At 39.3% G+C, this 19,840-nt stretch overlaps 1 protein-coding gene across 9 annotated transcripts in view; it reads right to left on the bottom strand.

The window, feature by feature from the left end:
* Nucleotides 1-19,840, bottom strand: part of NFIB (nuclear factor I B) — a 455,016-nt gene that overhangs the window by 245,226 nt on the left and 189,950 nt on the right. The window contains exon 1 of one of the 9 annotated variants that reach the window (XM_075595965.1): nucleotides 8,997-9,850. The exons of 6 other annotated variants lie outside the window; for them this stretch is intronic. In XM_075595965.1, the coding sequence (XP_075452080.1) occupies nucleotides 8,997-9,026 (30 nt within the window). In that variant the 5' untranslated portion in view covers nucleotides 9,027-9,850. Of the gene's footprint in view, nucleotides 23-8,996; nucleotides 9,851-19,840 lie in introns of those variants that run through there. 2 more of the 9 variants (XM_075596010.1, XM_075595984.1) reach the window with 2 other exon arrangements.

Below are 19,840 nucleotides of genomic sequence, written 5' to 3'. Positions count from 1 at the left end.
GGAAACAAAGCAGAGATACGAGCTCAGTGCAGTGCCCCTGGATTCCCGCTTTCAGAGCATGCTCTCAGCAAGAGGCTGCTGCCGGTGGCATAAGGAGCATGCGCCATTAAACTTGATCCATTTGCTTATCGGGGTGGCTGACATTCCTGCACTGGGACGGCCCCATTCCAACGGTGTAACTAGTGTTACGGGGGCACCGGGGCAAGGGAGACTGGTCCAAACATTTGCACAGACAGAAACTTCAGTGTATATATGTGTACGGGTACCTGTGTGTGCAAGATATTCATTCTATCACCCCCCCCCCCCCCAACCCCCCTCCCTATTTTGCAACATGCATAAACGTCTTGCAGGTGTGGATACGTGTGCTATTACTTCATTGGAACGTAGTAATGACCATGTACGCAGTGCTCTGCGTTATAAAAATTTTAGCAATGTAGAAGGGAACATTAGCAGTAAACATAAAAAATGGGAGGTTATCCCTACCCTGAAGAGCTTACAATCTAAAGTTTGGGCCTTTCCCACAGTATAAAGGTCTGTTGACAGCACCCATGTAAGACAAAGCACATTCTCTGCAGATTGATATACATTTTATTGGCCCTGCTTACAATGATACAAAGCTGGTGCGTTGGCTATAGAGGTCATGTGGGCTTACTTCACTGATATGTGCTGTCTGAGAAGGAATACAAATGTTATAGCTGTTCTGCTTCTCACATGTGGATAAAAATAACACTAACAGTACCACTGAGGCTCGCAGAGCATTGGAGGGTGTTGGGTCTCAAGGCCTCTTTCTTATTAACGGGATTAGTAGACCCTGTAGGTGATGCCGTTATTCTCATGCTCTCCCCCCTTCCTCTGACAGAACAGCTTTGTGGACCGGTGGATTTGTACCCCCCTCTAGACAGCGAATGAGTTGAAAATCTATCACAAGTGGACAATGAAAAACGGCAACTTGGCATGCAGCTGGCATTCACTGTGCCTGGGCGTGCTGTGACATTATAAGTGCACCACTGGTCAAACAGGGATTTTGTGCAAACCACGCATTTCAGTTCCTTAAACAAAAATCCTGTGCAATCATAATCTGTGTCCTTACAGCTTCTCTTAAATTCATGCTGGTGCCCAATCTAGCATCGAAACAACGTCAGGAAAGTGCATTGGTTTTACAGCACGTCTTGTGGGTCACTTCATAATGCTCCAAGACTGGCTTTGAAGCCTTAACTTTGTAGTATTTTACTTCATGGCTATTTATATGGCATATTTACCTCTTATTTTACAGCGTCATACACATAATGTAGCACAAAAGTGCCTTAACTCCCTAACAACTTGGAGCAATGTGATATGTAAATAACAATAAAAGCAAATTTAAAAGTGGGTGTACATTTTTGCACTATTCTTGTTCTCCTTAATTAAGTGATCCCCTAAATTCTCTATTATTTTTTTTATATAAAGCCTAAAACACATACAATAGGTGCCTGCTATAGATTGTGAAAATGGGTTAATAAACAATTTTAATGGCTGTATCCAGCACAATTACCTCTTCCTAAAAAAACAAATATATCATTCCATTATTAAAATCAACGGAAATCTATTGTGTAATAATTACACTGCATACAGATTTTTTTTCTTATTCTAACTGTGGCCTAACTTTTTATTGTATGCATTTCCTCACAAAAGCCAAACCACAACTACATTAAAGCAGCTTTTATTTGCTTTAATTGCTTTTTGCAATAATTATTTAGTGCGATGAACATCAGTTTCCTTTATTACCGCATATCGGATTAAATTCCATGGGATAACTGCCGAAAATGCAAAAAAAAAGAAGAATTTTAAAAGTTATGCCAGAAAAAACATGCAGTTTTCAAACAACCTGGTAGGCACTCATTTCATGGGGAAATATATAATTAAAAAAAAAAACATTACTAGGGGTAACGGTGATTTTTCACTACGCAGATCAAGCACAGAAAACTGCAAGAGGACAACATTTGGAGAAGGTTTTTTTTTTTTTTTTTTATAACAATATGAGATTGGCGATTACATTTCAGCCAAGCAAAGTGCCAGGGAGGAAATCATTAAACTGATCACTTGTTTCCAGCAGAGACTTTTAACAATTCGGTTATTATGCTTTTATTCCAAACTAGGCCGTGGAAAGAGTTAAACCACAGTCTGTTCTTTGTGTGGGAAGGCAGCAGTGTTCGGAGCAGCCAGCAGCCCATGATAAGACTGCCCTATCTCCAGACTCATGCCTTTTCTGCCTCCATTTTCTCACTCAAATATCTATACAGAGTTTCCGAGAACCTCTGCCAATGGAAACCGTATTAACACAAAACAAATACAAGAAGAAGAAGTAGAAGAAGAAGAAGATTAGAAAGCATTTATTTATTTTATAAAAATGTTTTACCAGGAAGTAATACATTGAGAGTTACCTCTCGTTTTCAAGTATGTCCTGGGCACAGAGTTAAGATGACAAACAATACATGGTTACAAATACAGTTACATGCGTGAGCAGGGTATACATTATATACAAGACGTTGCATGCACAGTTAGAGATAAATTACGTTAGAGATAAATTAATGGAATGTGAGAAATCTTTTAACAATTTTTTTTTAAATACAAGTCTACAGTTTTAGAGGGGGGGGGGGTTTATCGTATTATGCAACCTTTTTTTTCTCTATCAAAGTTCATGTAAAGCCTTTTCCAACTGTGAATGTTTCACATTTTTTTCCCCAACACCAAGTAATTGCAGTTGTTTGTGAAAATGATAGGAAACCCAATCACTGTCAGAAATATTCAGAAACCCCTTTTTTTCCCAATTCCTCTTAAAAATCCTATTCATATCATTTCAAGGGCTGTTAATTAACAGCACACAGGTTTCCCAACTAGTGCAACACTGGTTTAAAAATAAATCAAAACATAGCTACCCAACCAAAAAAAATTCAAATTGGATTCTTTTATTTGAGAAATCCACTGCAATTTTGCACACGTTTAAACACCAGTAAAGCACTAATATAAGGCTCCACTATTATTCGCACGCGCTGCAAATCCCTAACTTATATAGCAGGGAATGGAAACCATGTTTAACTCTATCATGAAAAGCCGGACAAATATAAGAACACTTATTGAAACATGATAAGAAATAAAGCAATGTTGCTCTAGAAAGCATTATGCGACTTGTTCAAATGTTGTGCCAATATTACAAAATGTCGTTTAAAATGAAGTCGAGGGGGCTTGCTGATTATGCTATCCACACTAACATACTAAGAAAGTGTAGGCCTGCAAAGCATTACCTGGCGTTGCAATTACCTGCACGCCGCTCCAGTACAGGAGGGGTTAAAAACCAAATACAGGCAACATGAATACATATTACTTAATAAAATACCTAACACCCAGAAATTACTATATATTCGATGCAATTCTGGGTACGTCCATATCGCACCATGGAAAAGTATTTATTTGAATCAGAGGGCGGCTGTGTCGGTTTATGTTAAAACGTTTGAAAGTGCCGTGCGCATAGCAAAATATATTTCTTATTTTCAGTCAAGTCACTGCACTGTACATCATTAAGGGATTCTTTGTGCATCTGGATTCCTTTCAAAATGAGGACTGCTTGCCAAGGAAATGGACCTCGTAAAAATGATCCTAAATGGAGAATTGCTATCAATCTTTACTCATCCCTCTGCGAAATGTAGAAGGGGAAATACACTTGTACTTCTGAGTTTCGCAAAACAATGAAAATGTTTGTGTCGTGGGGAACGCAGGCTTCTTCTTGGTCCTTTTAATTACCTAGGTAATAGTTTTACAACCTATGAAATGTGGTGGGGTGTTACAAGTCTGAAGATGCACTATTTTTAGTGTATGACTAGGTTTTGATAATAATAATAATATAATAATAATGTTTTATATTTCCTCTCATACTTGCAATGAATTTTTTGCCCTTTTTATTGCCTTGCTTCGATGTGTTTCACTGTTTAGAAACCACAAGAAATGCTGGGACGTGTGACTGCTCACAAACTATTATGAATGTATAATTGCATCGGGCTTCTAATTGGTGAGTCCTTTAAAACAAGTAAAAGAAACTCATTTTCTAAGGGAAGCAAGTGAAGATCACATTGATATTAAAACTGCACCAATAAGTACTAGATATGGCAAACAGTGGTGTCAATTAGAAATGAGATTCCTTCTAATTTGGGGACTTCTCAATTAGAGATACAGGTCTGACCGTGAAAACAACCAAAAATAATACAGACGTCAAACTTGCTTTTCCCTCTTTCATAAATGTCCTTTCATAGTGTTATTGTACTGCCATTTCTGTATATGAATTATGTTACTAGAAATGCCCGCTTTAAACTGATTTTCATTCATTATGACTGATTCTTCTATAGGTGCACAGACTTACTACATAAAGCAATGTTAAATCAGATGTACTTTTGTTTGTCATCCCATCTTTATCAGAAGTCTTGCTGTGATACAGTAACTCAATGTATTTACATTCACAGCATTTTGGAGTATTTGGAATTTGATATACATTCATATAGAACATTAGATGCAGTGCACACATTTGTTCTGCATTTAGGAGGCTAGTAGGAGCAAGTCTTAAGATAATACTGTATTGTTTTTTTTTAAATTTCAGCAAGAAATGAAAAGTTAAAATCAGCTTTGCTATTCCAATAGTAAATATTTATAGACTAAACACATTAATATATATATATATACACATATATATTATATACACATATATATATATATATATATATATATATATTATATACACATATATATATATACACACACACATTATATATATATATATATATATATATATACACAAACACACATGGATATATTTATATATACATACATGTAAATATTAGTATATATTTATGTGAACATACATATATTAAAAAGAAAAAGTATACATTATATGTATTCATAAGTTGTACATGCACATATTACTATATATGTATTGGCGTAAACATGTGTATATATAAAACGTATACATTATATGTATTCATAAGTTAGACACGTACACACACATTTGTTTTTTCAAAGAAAGTTGTTGTAACAATTTGTATTTATACTGTATACGTACACTTATTTTTGTATAAAGTATATGTTATGTGTATTACACATCTGCATTTAAGCTTTTTAGTTAGCTATATTTTCAACAATGTCTTTTAAAAAGAGCTTTTTGGGGGGTTTAAATAAAGCCGCATTATTTTTAATTGCCGTTCCAAGCATAGTGGAGCAGTATACTGTATATCAATTTACACTCAAGCATATAACATAGTATATGTGCATATACTACTATACACATATACTATGTTTATATGCTTGAGTGTAAATTGATATATATATATATAGTAATATATGCATGTATAACTTATGAATACATATAATGTATACTTTTTACTTTTTACTTTTAATATACGTATGTTCACATAAATAATACACACACACATTACATACATACACAGATTTTAAAAACAGGTCTGTTTAAATAAATATATGCCCTAGTACAACTTTTGATAATACCGATATTCTCATTTCTCCTGGACTAAAATACATCTAAGACACTCAAACTCAGATGCCAAACAAAATATAAACAGTAAAAAAAAGGTGTCAGCCAAAAAACTACAGGACTGCATCCAATCTGAATAAGCCTTATCATTGTTTTCATCTTCATTCACAATTTGTGAATGCCTCAGTCTTCTTGGAGAGCGATGTCAAATACTAATTGTCAAATTATTTAAATGTTAATCATTTGCACATTTTAACAAAATGGCCCAAGTCTGACAATTTCAGAAATGACTGAAAATGACTCTTCTCTGCACCCGAACCAACTACACTTCACTTATTTGCTGCTGCAATGTCAAGTGGGAACCTCTTAGAGGGAAAGGGAGAGGGTTTTTATTAAGGCTGCAATCCTCTTGTCCCAAACATCCCCCTTACTCAATATGAGGTGTTTGTTGTCAGCTTTATTCTTTCATAAACTGGTGCTAATGACATATAGATCCCCTGCAGCTATCAAGGAGAAAAAGACATCTCTTGTGCTAACTCCTCTGTACCAACTTAGGGGGATCCATTTAGATGCTGGATCATTCACACAGCAACCTGAATTATTGTTTGTATTAAATACTATGATGGTTAACACTTGTGAATGAATGTTACTTCAAGCCCAAGAGGTGAAAAAGTTTTTTTTTAAATCCTATTTACTATAATGCATATGAGACTACCTTAAAATAAATAAATCATAAAGAGTATGAATTGTGTAAAAACTGGAGTGGCAATGTACTTGATTTCAAGAGATTGTAACCCAATTAAGTTATGGAGAAAGGATTTTCAGGCTTCAGTTTAAAAAAGGATTATATTTATGAACTAAGAACAAAATTGATGGCACTTTTTTTGGGGGGGAGGAGGATGCAGTCAACTAATAAACAAGCAGTAACAGTTAGCAAAAGAACCTTCTATTTTTGAAACCCCATTTGTTTGAACACTAAAAAGTAATAGTATGCGCACTCTCTCATACCATCACAATGTGATCACTAATTCTCTAAGTGAAGACCTTGCACGTCCAGGTGTAAATAGTGCCAGAGAAAGGTGGCTCTCTCAAACTGCTCTGCAGTATTACACTGTCACATAAGGGGGTGTAGGTCAGACAGCACTGGGAATCAAGCTTATGGGATCAGTGTTTTTTTGTGTGTATATATATCTATATATAGATATATATATAACAAGTAGTGGTGCTAAGCCGGACTACTCACGAGCCTACTTCTATCTGGGGGGACCGCTCTGAGCTCCATTTTCAAAAGGTTTATACAATACCCATTCGGTAGGAAGAGAAAACATTTTAAGTTTTTTGTTTTTTAAATAAATCCTTTTTTTCTCCCCATCCCAAAAAAAGTAAGAAGCTTGAGTGCTAACCCCATTGTACTGTGGCCTCTGAGCTCAGTTTATTTGTGTTACATTTAAAGCCTCCTCATTTTTCTCCTATTAGTCGAATACACAGTAGCTCTTGAAGGTCCAGGATCTGAAACTCACGCAGACCGAGAACAGGCACATTAATTCCCGTCACATCCCTTCCGATCACATCCAGACACTGATCCCACCCCGCAATAACATCCCGTGCTATTACACTACCAAATGATATACTTCATTGTCATTAGATTATTGCTTCGGGATAGTGCCAATAATTAAGAATAATTATTTCCAGGACTTTTTTTTGTTCAGGGGGGAACGCGGTGGAACACAGTTCCTGTACCTTTTTTTTCCATAGACCACGTGGTACATTTTATAGCATTATTGTGATTGTGAAGAAAAAAAAAACTTTAAAAAAAACAACTAACTTTGATATGTTTTATAGAACAATTACAATGTAATCATTATTATTTACGCAGATAACGTCGATGAAAAACAATTTTGAAATGTGAATAAATATGTATTATTATTATTGCGCCCGTCCAACAATAATTCACCCCGGTCCCCTCCCCATGTCAGAGTTCCCTCACCTTTATTACATGGGGGCTGGAAGAAGGGGTGCAGGGGCGGGGAGGGGGGGTCTGCAGCTCCCTTTACATTTGCACATGACGGTAATGTATGGATGTGACTGGTTTTGCATGTACACCCCCCCCCCCCACCCAACAACAGTTTCTGCCCGGCTGTATCTGGGTATACTTTGCATGGACTACATTAAAACAAAGTGTACGGGCTCCTTAGCAGATATTCTGCCCGCATAGCTGTGCGGTCACTGCCTGCAACATCACTGCCCCACGCGCACAGTGCCCACGTGCGTGCGTGCAACGTGCCACCCCGGAGCTGCCCCCCGAGGACACAGACACAGGGGAGCACGAGACCTACCACTGGGGAGAGTGCTGGGGGGGGGGCTAATCAGCTCGTGTTTCCCCCCAAAAAAATTTTTTTACACCATACAAATTACACTCAATGATTAGCTCTGGTATATATATATATGTATATGTATATATATATATATATATATATATATATATATATATGTATATATACATACATACACATTAGAATGTATATGTAATAAATATATATATATAATGTATATATAATATAATACACATGATAATGGTGAAGGGTAGGGTTGCAGACCTGTCTGAGACATGTGAATGTGCTCACAGGTAATATTTTTATATGCTATATATACACACATACACACACATATTGATCATGTGTTCAGTAAGATTTATCACAACACCGTTGCTTTCCATAGTGGGAACATGTTTGGATGAAGCGGGGGGGGGGGGGGGGGGAGGGGTATGGGTATAAAATTGACATTAAATAACGAAATAACAGAGAAATTAGCCTCGTATCAGGATGATTGTGTAAAAATTTTGTGGAGCATATTCTCATATGAAGCATTTCTCAGCTGGGAGAATTTACATAAATATCTATATAAATATATCAGTATACATTGTGTATATGTAGGTGAAATCTAAAGGCAGCAAGTGTGTGACAATGCACAGTCACACACTTGCTGCCCTTAGATTTCACCTAAATTGGGTCACTTGTCCCAGATTTCTGCGTGCAAAAAAAAAATCAAATTCCTACGCCAAAAAAAAAAAAGCCATCACTTTGTGGGATCATTTCCCATCACTTTGTGGGATCACTTCCCATCACTTTGTGGGATCACTTCCCTTCACTTTGTGGGATCCCTTGGCTTCAATTTGTGGGATCACTTCCCTTCACTTTGTGGGATCACTTCCCGTCACTTTGTGGGATCACTTCCCTTCACTTTGTGGGATTACTTCCCTTAAATGAATCGCACCCAGAAGAGCAGAAAAATGCTAACTTTCCAGTATTCGTCCCTTAAAGTTCAGTGGCACCTGCTAAATATACTGCAGCATTCACCCGGCCCGTCTGCACACCTATGTAGCATTGGGGAGGCTCAGACACCCCCCTCCTGGTTACCCACACACACACGCAGACACCAGCAGTCCCCTATTGCACCCCATAAGAGAAGAGGAAGCCTCTCATACCTGAGTCAGGCAGATAGGAGAATACATCATGTCTTGGCTTTAAGCGATCCCCACCAGAGCATCCAAAGGAGGCGAAGTTTCACCTATTCATTGTGCACTGTCATCCGAGGCTGAAACCTTGAACGCAGCGGAGCCGCCCGCCCGCCCCGCGGCGGGAGGAGAGAGAGAGGCGGCGGCGGCGGAGAAGGGAAACTCTCGGCTGTCCGCTGCCACAGATCCCGGTCCTCCTTAAAAGCTGCAGCTCCCCGCGCGCGCGCTGCTCCGTCCCGGGCACACGTTCTACAGCTTGGCACTTCTTTAAGGTGGCACCCGCCGCCCGCGCGCACAGGGCTCTCTCCCCCTCTCCGCTATCTGCTCTCCGCGTCCCTCCGCTGACACGTACCCCCCTTTTTATATATATAAATATATGTCCGGAGGTGATCGATCCTGCAAAGTTGCAGCGTGTCCGTCCGGTGGTAGCTGCTCAGAAAACGAGGAAGAGGAGGGTGCTGATGAGGAGGAAGGCTGCTAACTAACCGCTGCTATTCGTAACTGGGGCTGCTGACCCGCCTGAGCTCTGCCTCATCATACAGCTAATGATGGGATCTTCTGTCTATGTCTCCCAATAAGCATGTCCTGCGAAGCTCGCAGCATACACTGCATCTCTCTCACTCCCTCTGTCTCTCTCTCAAACTTGCAGGGACACTGCACCGGTTACACCCTCTGCTGCTGCTGCTGCTGCTGCTGCACCGTTTCAGCTCTCCAAATCAGACTTAAGAGTTTTTTTTTTTTAATTATTATTATTATTATTGTTTTTTTTTTTTTTTTTAATTACACAATCATCAAGGAGATACACTCCTCCTCCTCCTGGTGCGTGTGTCTGCTTCTCCCCTATATGTTACCCTCCGCCCCCTTCACATGCAGCGAGTGACAGAGCCCCGCACTCTGTAAAGGGGGTACCGGCGCCCTGCCGGGGGAGGAGGGGTTAACTCCTTCTGCTTCTGCATGTCACAGGAGAGGAGGAAGGGTGAGTGACTCCTCTTCCTCTCATTCCTATGATGCAGTGCACATGCTTATAGGACATTGCCGTACCTATCATTTCTACATAGTGCCACGAAGTATATTGCAGCTATGCATGTATTGCTTGCAAACGAGCTATACAGTATACATATCTATCTATATGTATATATGTGTACGTATACACACACACGCACGCACATTTTATATATATATATATATATAAATATATATACACACACACACACACACACACATACCCTTTACCGTGCACCACACTTGCCTCTGCTGAGGCTTTTTTTCAGTGTGCTACAATTCACTGTGTATGTATGATATATATATATATATACCTATATATATATATATATATATATATATATACACACACACACACGCGCGCGCACGCGCACACACACGCACACACACGCATACACACACACACATTGACTCAACGTTTTGGTCCCCGGACCTTTCTCAAGACCGAAACATTGAGTCAATATATTTCACTTTTTTGCATATAGGAGTGCCTGTTCCTTTTCCCCCTTTCTGTATATTTTTGGACAGTATGCACCCTTCCTTTACCCTTATTTTTTATTTTGTTTTGTACGTGCCCTGTTTCTGACATATTGTGTGTATACACACACACACACACACACACACACACACACACACACACACACACACACACACACACACACACACACACACACACACACACACACACACACACACACACACACACACACACACACATATATACACACACACATACACACACGTGGGGGGGTGTAAATTACATACATATGTATATTATATGTATATTGTATATATGTATAACATGTATATTACACACATATTACTTCAAATGCATTGCACTTATATTTTGCTTTGAAATTAATTGGATTCAGAATTGCTTTTACACAACTTTACATCTGTACTGTACTTTAAGTATATTTTTTATACACTGCTTTTGAACACATTGTTGCGTTGAAATGTATTGCACGTATACATTGTTTTTGAACACAGTGCCTCTATATATTGCTTTCAAATGTATTACACTATTGATTTTAAATACATTAGTTGTATACATCACTTGAAAGCGACTTGTGTATACATTCAGTTATATTGTCAATATACCCTGCTTTCACAAGTATCTAGGAAATGTATTGGAATTAACTTCACATATACTGTACATTACTTACAAGCTTCGCGTGTCTCTCAGTTGAAAGTGCTACATGTTACATTAATGTACTGAAACGCATTCTATACATACATGTTGCTTTGAAATGCATTGCACATTTTATGTTGCTTTAAAACACTGAATTGCACACGTTGCTACCAAAAAAGAGTTACATGTACACATACATGCCTTTGAAATACTGCATGCATCACATAGATAATAATAATAATAGCAAGTTCTTGTATAGCGCTGCTAGTTTTACGTAGCGCTTTACAGACATTTTGTAGGCACAGGTCCCTGTCCTTTAGAGTTTACAAGCTATTTTTTGGTGCTGTGGCACAGGGAGATAAAGTGACTTGCCCAAGGTCACAAGGAGCTGACACTGGGAATTGAACCAGGTTCCCCTGCTTCAAATACGCAGCGAACACCTTTACCTGGATTTCAAACATGATGCACTGCATATATATAAACTCATTCCATTGATGCTACAGTTCAAGATACATTGAACACACATACATCTCCTTCACGTGTACCGCATCCATATGCTCCAACAATACGCTGCATATAAATACAGTATACGCTTTGGAAAACATAGCACATTTATCCTGCAAGTTAATGAATCCGTTCACTACTACATATTGCAATTCCAACAAAAGCAGCATCTCAAAAAGTCGGTATACTGCAAATAAACAGATTGTCCCTCCGTATAATAAGCAGGGATCTTGAGCTGGCACTGTAGTGGCTGCCTTTTATACGCCCTGTCCCTCACCTCTTAATTTCCCGCCTCTCAGCCCTCCCTCTCTGCGGTTATCTGGGGTGAGGGGAGCCGGGTGTGGCTGGAACAGACTTTCTTAACTCTTTGGGTGCATTGAACAAATGAACTGCAAGTAGGATTTCCATCCAGCACTCGATCACGTAAACAGATGCAACCAGTGCAGACTTTGACATTAGGAACAGAGATTTTCAAAAGTCAGGCTGAAACTATGCTTCGAGCCACCTCCTGTACCTAAACCATTGAACACTTTCGTCTCCCTAACTCAAGTGTTTTTCAACAGGGGTTCCTATGAACCCTTGGGTTCCCCGAACTTCCATGAAAGGGGTCCCGGCAATTTTCAGGTCATTTGAAAATTGTACCAAATAGCGAAGAATTTACAATGCATCTGATCTCAGGCGCGCAATTAGAGAGGGTTGGGGTTCCTCAGAATTTCACCAGGGGTTCCTTCACCAAAAGAAAAAGGTTGGAAACCACTGCCCTAACTGATTGAAATACCTGGACTGCTCGGATCTGTCCAGGTATCTGCAGGAAGCTTCAATGCAAAGTTATTCAGGCCCTGAAGGGGTTAATGGCGACATTAGTGGCCTGGGACATATAAAGGATTTGGGGAGGATGGAAGCAGCTTCTTTTCCCCACTCTTGTATACACTTAAGGGGTGACAGGGGAGCACTATAACATTCCTGTCAAATCACAGTCATTTGGAATATGTCCCACTCATTAGAAATAAGCAAGCTTTTCCAGCATCATTGCCCTCTTAGGGTTGTATGGAGTCTAGCTCTTTAAATTCATATATATTCTATTAAGGCGTCTTTCTTTGCTTCCAAACTTGTACACGGCACTTGTTTGAGACCTTCAACTTTAAAGACTAGTGAACTCCAACCTCTCTACCCTAATTGTGCGTCTCTGATCCTATGGCAAAAACGAACCCAACTCCCAGACTTTGGCTACGCTTATAGTGCCAGCGACGGTTCAGGCTGTTCGCATAGGAACGCACGGCCGCATCCTGTATATAACAGCCCTAACACAACCCCTTAGGCAAAGGTATAACCTGAACTCCCATCATTCTGACACAATATAAATACCTGCAATTGTAAAATTATACTATTTGCACTTTATTTACTTAGTAAAACCATAAGTGTTAATACACGACACCCAGTTTTATTGCCTCACGGAGATTTGTTTTCCGGTTTAGAGTTTTTTTGAACCCATTTCTGATATAGCACTGAGCAATGCGTGACTTGGTAACGCTGACTATCGCTGCACCAGGATTAAAGTCTGATTGGAACTGCAAGCTCCTTCGGACAGGTCTGCGTTCTGCCTGTAATGTCCTGCCAAGTGCAGTGTGCCATAGCTGTGCTGTAAATATACAAGAATGCAGCAGGATGGCTGAATGAAAGCAGTGTGTACTGGAAATTCAATTCACAGAAGAGTGTTACAGCTGGTGTGAATTGAGCAGGGACTGAGAACTGACAGCCAAAAAGCAAAATATAAATAAAGAAAATAGTGCATGTTTAGGGACACTGCCTGTTTGTGGTTTGCTGCTTGGTCTGGTGTCCAGAAACCTTCCACTTCAGTGAGTGAGTACAATTTGTGCGGTGGGATACAGAAGATATTCAAATGTGGTATTTGCTATTTTTTTTTTTTTTACTGTGCACACCTTAAAGAAGATAAGCAAGGTCAAGTCACCCATGTGGTATCCTCACTAGGGTGATGTTCAGACTCTACCAAGTGGGTAAGGAGACGTGGGGTGAGATTGGGGGGAAACAATCAGCCAGTTGCTGTAATTCTCCTGTGTCTCCCAAGCGCAGTTTATATAGGGACAAGGCAAGAGAAAAAGGCGCTTGGACTTTCATGCATTCCTGTGTTAACCTGTTCAGTGCCGTGTTTTGGTTGGCATTGCCAGAGCTTTGCATGACAAACTACCGACATCGTTTGTGGGCATAATTTGTTGCCCGAGTAATAGTGTGGAGAAGGGGGACGGGGGACGGACCACGATCCGTTAAAACAATAGTTGTGCTGTTCCTGCTTATAGAAGCGTACAATCCTATTAACTCCTCGAGTCCCAGACAGACTTGCAATGCATGGTACTGCCAGTGTCGACGCAAGGGGTTAAAACGAGTTTAAAACAAACAACATTTTAGGCTATGTTTAGGAAAACATACGGGTAGCAAAACTGGGTGGGATGGGGAGAAACTTTACCAGACGGCCCACATATAAGTGTATTTATACACCTGTAAATTTGCAGCAGCAATGAATTAGGTCATATATATATATATATATATATATATTTTTTTTTTTTTACATCCGTGCTATTGACTAAAGACATACCACTGACTACATGAGCTTAGCAAGTGCTAATGAACTGAGCAAGAAGGATCAAAGAATGTGGAAGCAAAGAAATACAATGCTTGTGTGCACTAGGACCTATCCCTTCATCAACTCATTCTGTTTAAAACCACTATTTTATTAGAGCAACAGTTCTGTTGTATTAAGTATCTATAACACAAGGCTGGACTTGAAGACTTGCACACAAAGTGTATACACGTGTGCACTATACACACACACACACATAGGGGGTTATGCACAAAGCAGTTATAAGTGTTTTTAAGGGAGATAAATGCTTTATGGTGCAATTTATGGCACAATTTTTTTAGCAATGACTGTGTTTTGATACTGCGATACTGCAGTGTTATCATTGCTTTGTGAATCGCGCTGCAAGCAATATTGAGAAATAAAGGAATTTATCTCACTTAAAAACACTCATCACTGCTTTGTGCATAACCCCCAATCTATGTATATATACACAGCAATGATTCTGCAGCAAAAAAGGTGCAATGGAAAAACAATTGATATCTAATCTACACTAAATATTTTTACTTTAAATAAATAATTGTGATAGAAAAATGATTTATCCAGCCTTAATAACTATTTGGAGTTGCATGCTTATCCTTAAAAAAAAGGTGCTCCAATTTAAAGAAAATGGTGACGAAACTTAGTTCCCCCCAAGTTCCTTTTTGGATGGAAACATCGATAATGTAAATTACATTTATTCACTATTTTTGCATAAGACCTGTGAGTGCCGGTATTTTTTCCCTATATTTTAAATATATATCCTGTTGCAGTATACTTCTGGCCCTTCTACTTGTATGTATACATAGATATATAGGAAAAAAATATATACTGCAACAGGATATATATATATAATATATATATATATATATATACAGTGTTCGACAAACCTATACATTTGCTCGCCCCGGACGAGTGGATTTAACCCCCGGGCGAGTAAATATTGGCCCAAGCAGCACACGTTTGGTACTAGGTGGCGAGTAGATTTTTTTGTGATTTGTCAACCACTGTATGTGTGTGTGTGTATATATATATATATATATATATATTCTGTTGCAGTATACTTCTGGCCCTTCTACTTGTATGTATGTGTAATATATATATATATATATATATATGGTGATCAAAATAATGCTATGGAATTTACCACGTGCTCTATGAGAAAAAGGTACAAGAACTGTATTCCACCTCGTTCCCCCTGAAAAAAAAGCTACATGTATATAGTATGCAGACATACAGTAGATAACCAGTGTTCTGAAATCACAAAACATTTTGCTGTAACAGAGAGGACCCTGCTGTTTTACCCTTTAGTTGCTGGACACCGTTAACAAAACTCCCAGCAGCAGGGCTCTAGGAAAAAGGAGCTGAGCATTTTGTGACTGAGCTGAGACCCAGCTCCCATATCAGGCAGGGGGAGGGGAGGGGAGGCAGGGAAGTACAGTTCAAGTCCAAGAGAGAAACTCTGACTTTGGAGGTAGGACTTGTCTCCATGCCAAAAAAATAAAACCGGAGAGAAAGAAAGGGAGAGAGGAGGGAGCAGCACAGCCCCAGAGAGGCTCTTGACTTGCATTTCTTTTTTTGGGGTACTACAGTATGTCACCACACACTCACACATATTCCTTAACCCTTAGCTACCATATTTTTTGTTATTTATATGGATTGTCACGTGTATTACTGCTGTGAAGCGCTATGTACACTAACGGCGCTATATAAATAAAGACATACATACTCTGACAGCGTATTCATCTACAACGTGATGCAAGCCCCTTCATCCTATTCAGAGGTGGGCATGCATTGCTGTATTGCAAGACACTCAGGGCTCTGCAGCCTGTAGGCAAAACACGGCCCTCAAGGGCCTTGGTGTGGCCCTGGACTGTCTGCCCCTGCTCATTTCATTGCAGCTGCTCAAGCAGCTAAACACATTTTGTTTTCACACAAAAAAATCACTGTAAAGCTAAAAGTATTTTCTAAATGCTTACTATATATACATACATACATACAACATACAATATATATATATATATATATATATATATATATATATATCCACACACATATAGAAAAAGGGTTTCATTTCATACAAATGTTGATCTATGAAATAAAACCTTTTTTTCTCTATTGAGTTCTTGGGACTGCCTGTTTATCCAACTTTTTGCAGTACACTTCTGGGCCCTTCTATTTGTACAGTTTTTTTCTAGGCCAGAGTTTTATAATATTAGTTGACTAGTACAATATTATAAATGCTAATGAGGACTATTAACAATACTGGATATTAGGTTCGCAGAACTCTGCTACATATCTTAAATAACGTTTTATTACATCATATTAATTAGGAAAACTTGAAGTTGAGATATATATATATATATCACACACGCAGGTAGATGCCTGGATGATGGAAAAATTAACATGCACTCATTATTGTGGATACAACGTGATTTACTGTTTTCCTGATGAAGCAGCCACAAAGGAACCAAAACATTGAAAATTAAGTAATAATTCCTTCTATACCTGAGCAGATTTTAAGTGCCTGCAATGCTAAATCATGTCACTGGGCCTGCAAAAGCACCACTTTCTCTACGAGTGACACCGAGATGATGCTTTTAGCATCGTTTTGCCTTTGTGGTTACAAGTTAAACATGCAATCCAGTCCACAAAATAGTTGATGAGAAAAACAGCTCTCTCTTTAAATATACGTCCATTTAATACACTGCTCATAAACCTAGCAAAGCTATGCACACACATCCAAGCACAATAATCCGAGTGCCAGAGCACGGATCCTTTCATTACCTGCGTTACAGGCCCCACTGGCAGTGAAAGGGTAAAAGGTAAGATCCACAAATCACAAAAGATAAAGACTGCGGCATTGATCGGATGCAAATAGCTTGCGAAGTGAAAACAAAGTGATGCCTTTGTCATATTGTGCATCGCTATCTGTAGCCTCAGTCAGGCCCAGAAACGCTTTGCCAAAAGCTATTTTCATGGTGACAAACGGCATCAATTGGCAAAACTTGTGTCTCAAATATGTCAGATAGGACACAACTTAATTAAAAGCAGCGACGGTTTAAGGTTATTTAAATACAACGTGAATGTTCATCAGAAATGGCCCACAGTAAAAAATGATGCAAGCTATTTTCCTTGATTGTCTTTTATAGTATAGTTTACTTTAGCGTTTGGGGTGAGGCACTGATATGTGCCAAATGTAAAAATAATTAAAATAAAACACGTACTAATATTACAGCGTGGTTATTTAATCATCCTCGAGAAATAGGTTTGATCTTCGCATTTCTTAAAACTTGACCTTCTCTACGTGCACTTGAATCAGCCAAGAAATGAAACACACTTTCATATGCAAAATTGCTCCCCCTATATGAAAATGAACATGTGTGTGCACAAATAGACTATTACAGCACACTTTAAACTATCTAAAGCATTTGTCGACTAAAAGAAGTCACAAAAACATTATTTAAGCTCACAATTTATTTGCTAACGGCCTTTCGTACATGAGCACTGATGCGTTGCTGTCGGCTCTGGCAGTCGAGGGGTTAATACCTTCTGACCCATTGCAGGCACCTATAGAGAAGCCACTAATAAGCAGAAGGGATCTCCATCCTCGCCATTAATGTGGATTAAAGGGCAGCGCACAAAAGGGACTTGACAACTATGCCCATTTTTAAATTGGAGAGTTTTCTACGGAGAAGAATCTTTGGGGACTGCCCAGAGCAGTACGTTCCTTTTTAGGAGGAAAAGATTATCGTGCCACTAGATTAAGATATGCCGATTTAACCCTTCATTGCCCTTCATTTGCAGCTAAACGTTGCTGGCCCCTTAAGGCGTGTAATATAGTGCGCGTGCTGTGTTAGCCAGACGTTTCTATACTAGGGACGCACGCCGGGCCGTGAGCGGTGGCGCGGCACAGGGAAATTACAATAAAATTGTATTTTCGCGCTGCTGCCACGCCGCGAACCAATCACAGCGCGGCCCTAACGCTGTGACATCAGAGTCACGCCCCCTAACCACGAGCGTCACTGCTTGCACCCTAACAACTAAACGCGCACACCACGTGCACGCACAACGCCGGGCGCACCAGTGCCTACTATATAACAAGCCAAGGGTTAAGAAGCCCAGGATTTGCATTTAGAGGCCTTTATAAAAGCGACGCGCGCTAGTAAAACTAGTTTACATGAGAGCTCCCACCTGGACCGGACTGGTTTAGTGGAAATAGTTTGACTTTCCCCCGGAGGGCCCGACTAAACGAAGAAAACCCCGCTGCAAATAATGTTACTGTCAGTACTGTGCACTCTGCCTGTGTTAGAAATGTCCTGCCCAGTTAGAAATGTGGAGCTCTGTACATTCCCTCAGGCTCAGCCCCACAGATGAATGGGGTAATTGACTGAACCGGGAATAAGTGGGAGGATTTTTGGAAACCGCAGGATATTCACAACAAGCACTCTGCGCTGGAATACAAGCTATACTCATTTGGGGAGGGGGGCGGTGGGGGGGGGGGGTTTACCTCGTCCTCAATTTTGAAGTCGCTCATCTATAAAAAGAGGTTTCAATTAATCTTGGGCTGAACATCTGTTTTAAAAATGTTTTGTTTTCTCTTTTCAAAATACATTTCTGTATCTACAGTATATATGTATACATATGTATATAATATTTTGCAGAGGATAGAAGCTGTCCCTGCAACAACCCTCCTTAGCATTTTGCAATTGTGCAATAAATCTCAGCTTTTAGCTTTTTACTGAGTTTTGTGAAGTTTTCCACTTTTTCATTAAATGCTTGTCAGTGGCATGTGCATAGAAGTGATTTCTATTGTGTTTCCTATTGCTCCTATTGGTAGAGGTTAATACCTTTTAATACATCATCATACCTACCACACAAGGTTTTCTAGTGCACCAGCATTTGAGACTGCAGCTGTCTCTTCTTCACATCTAGAGCTGTATACCATTGCATGCAATAGCATTGTATATTTACATCAAACGGTGTATGTGTGATAAATAATTCTAGCTGAACAGTTGCATCATTAAACCTCTGGCAAAAAGTTAAACAAAATGTAAGTGTGCATTAATTCACGTATATATATTTTAAACGATGTCGTTGAGCACATGTTGCAGGTATATTTGAATCATTCTGCCTCTTTTAAACAGAACAAGCAAGTTAACCCAACAAGTCAATTCAGCCACTGCAATATACTTTTTCAGTCATCTCACAGGTTTGCAAAAATCCTACAGACTGCTCTGGAAGAAACAGGGTTAAGCCCTGGCCTGCAATGCGAAGGGGATACAGCTCATTGTCACAATGGTGTCTGCTCTGTTTATTATTACCACTGTACAGCAGTCTGTAAACTTGCCCTAAAGTGGTTTCCTCCAAGCAGAACTGCTTCTACTGCCTGTCTGTCCCTTTGTCTAATGTCAAAAAACTGATTACATCAAACACATGCACAGATTCGTCATAAAACAGTAAGGTAAACACACAATACATATATATATAAATATACAGTATATATATACATATATACATACATTTCACTAGTGTCTAACACTT

The sequence above is a fragment of the Ascaphus truei genome, chromosome 1 (assembly GCF_040206685.1).
Source record: "Ascaphus truei isolate aAscTru1 chromosome 1, aAscTru1.hap1, whole genome shotgun sequence".
In the NCBI taxonomy this organism is placed as follows: Eukaryota; Metazoa; Chordata; class Amphibia; order Anura; family Ascaphidae; genus Ascaphus; species Ascaphus truei.
Note: the sequence above shows the minus strand (reverse complement) of the source record. Positions and strands in the feature narration are given on the sequence as shown.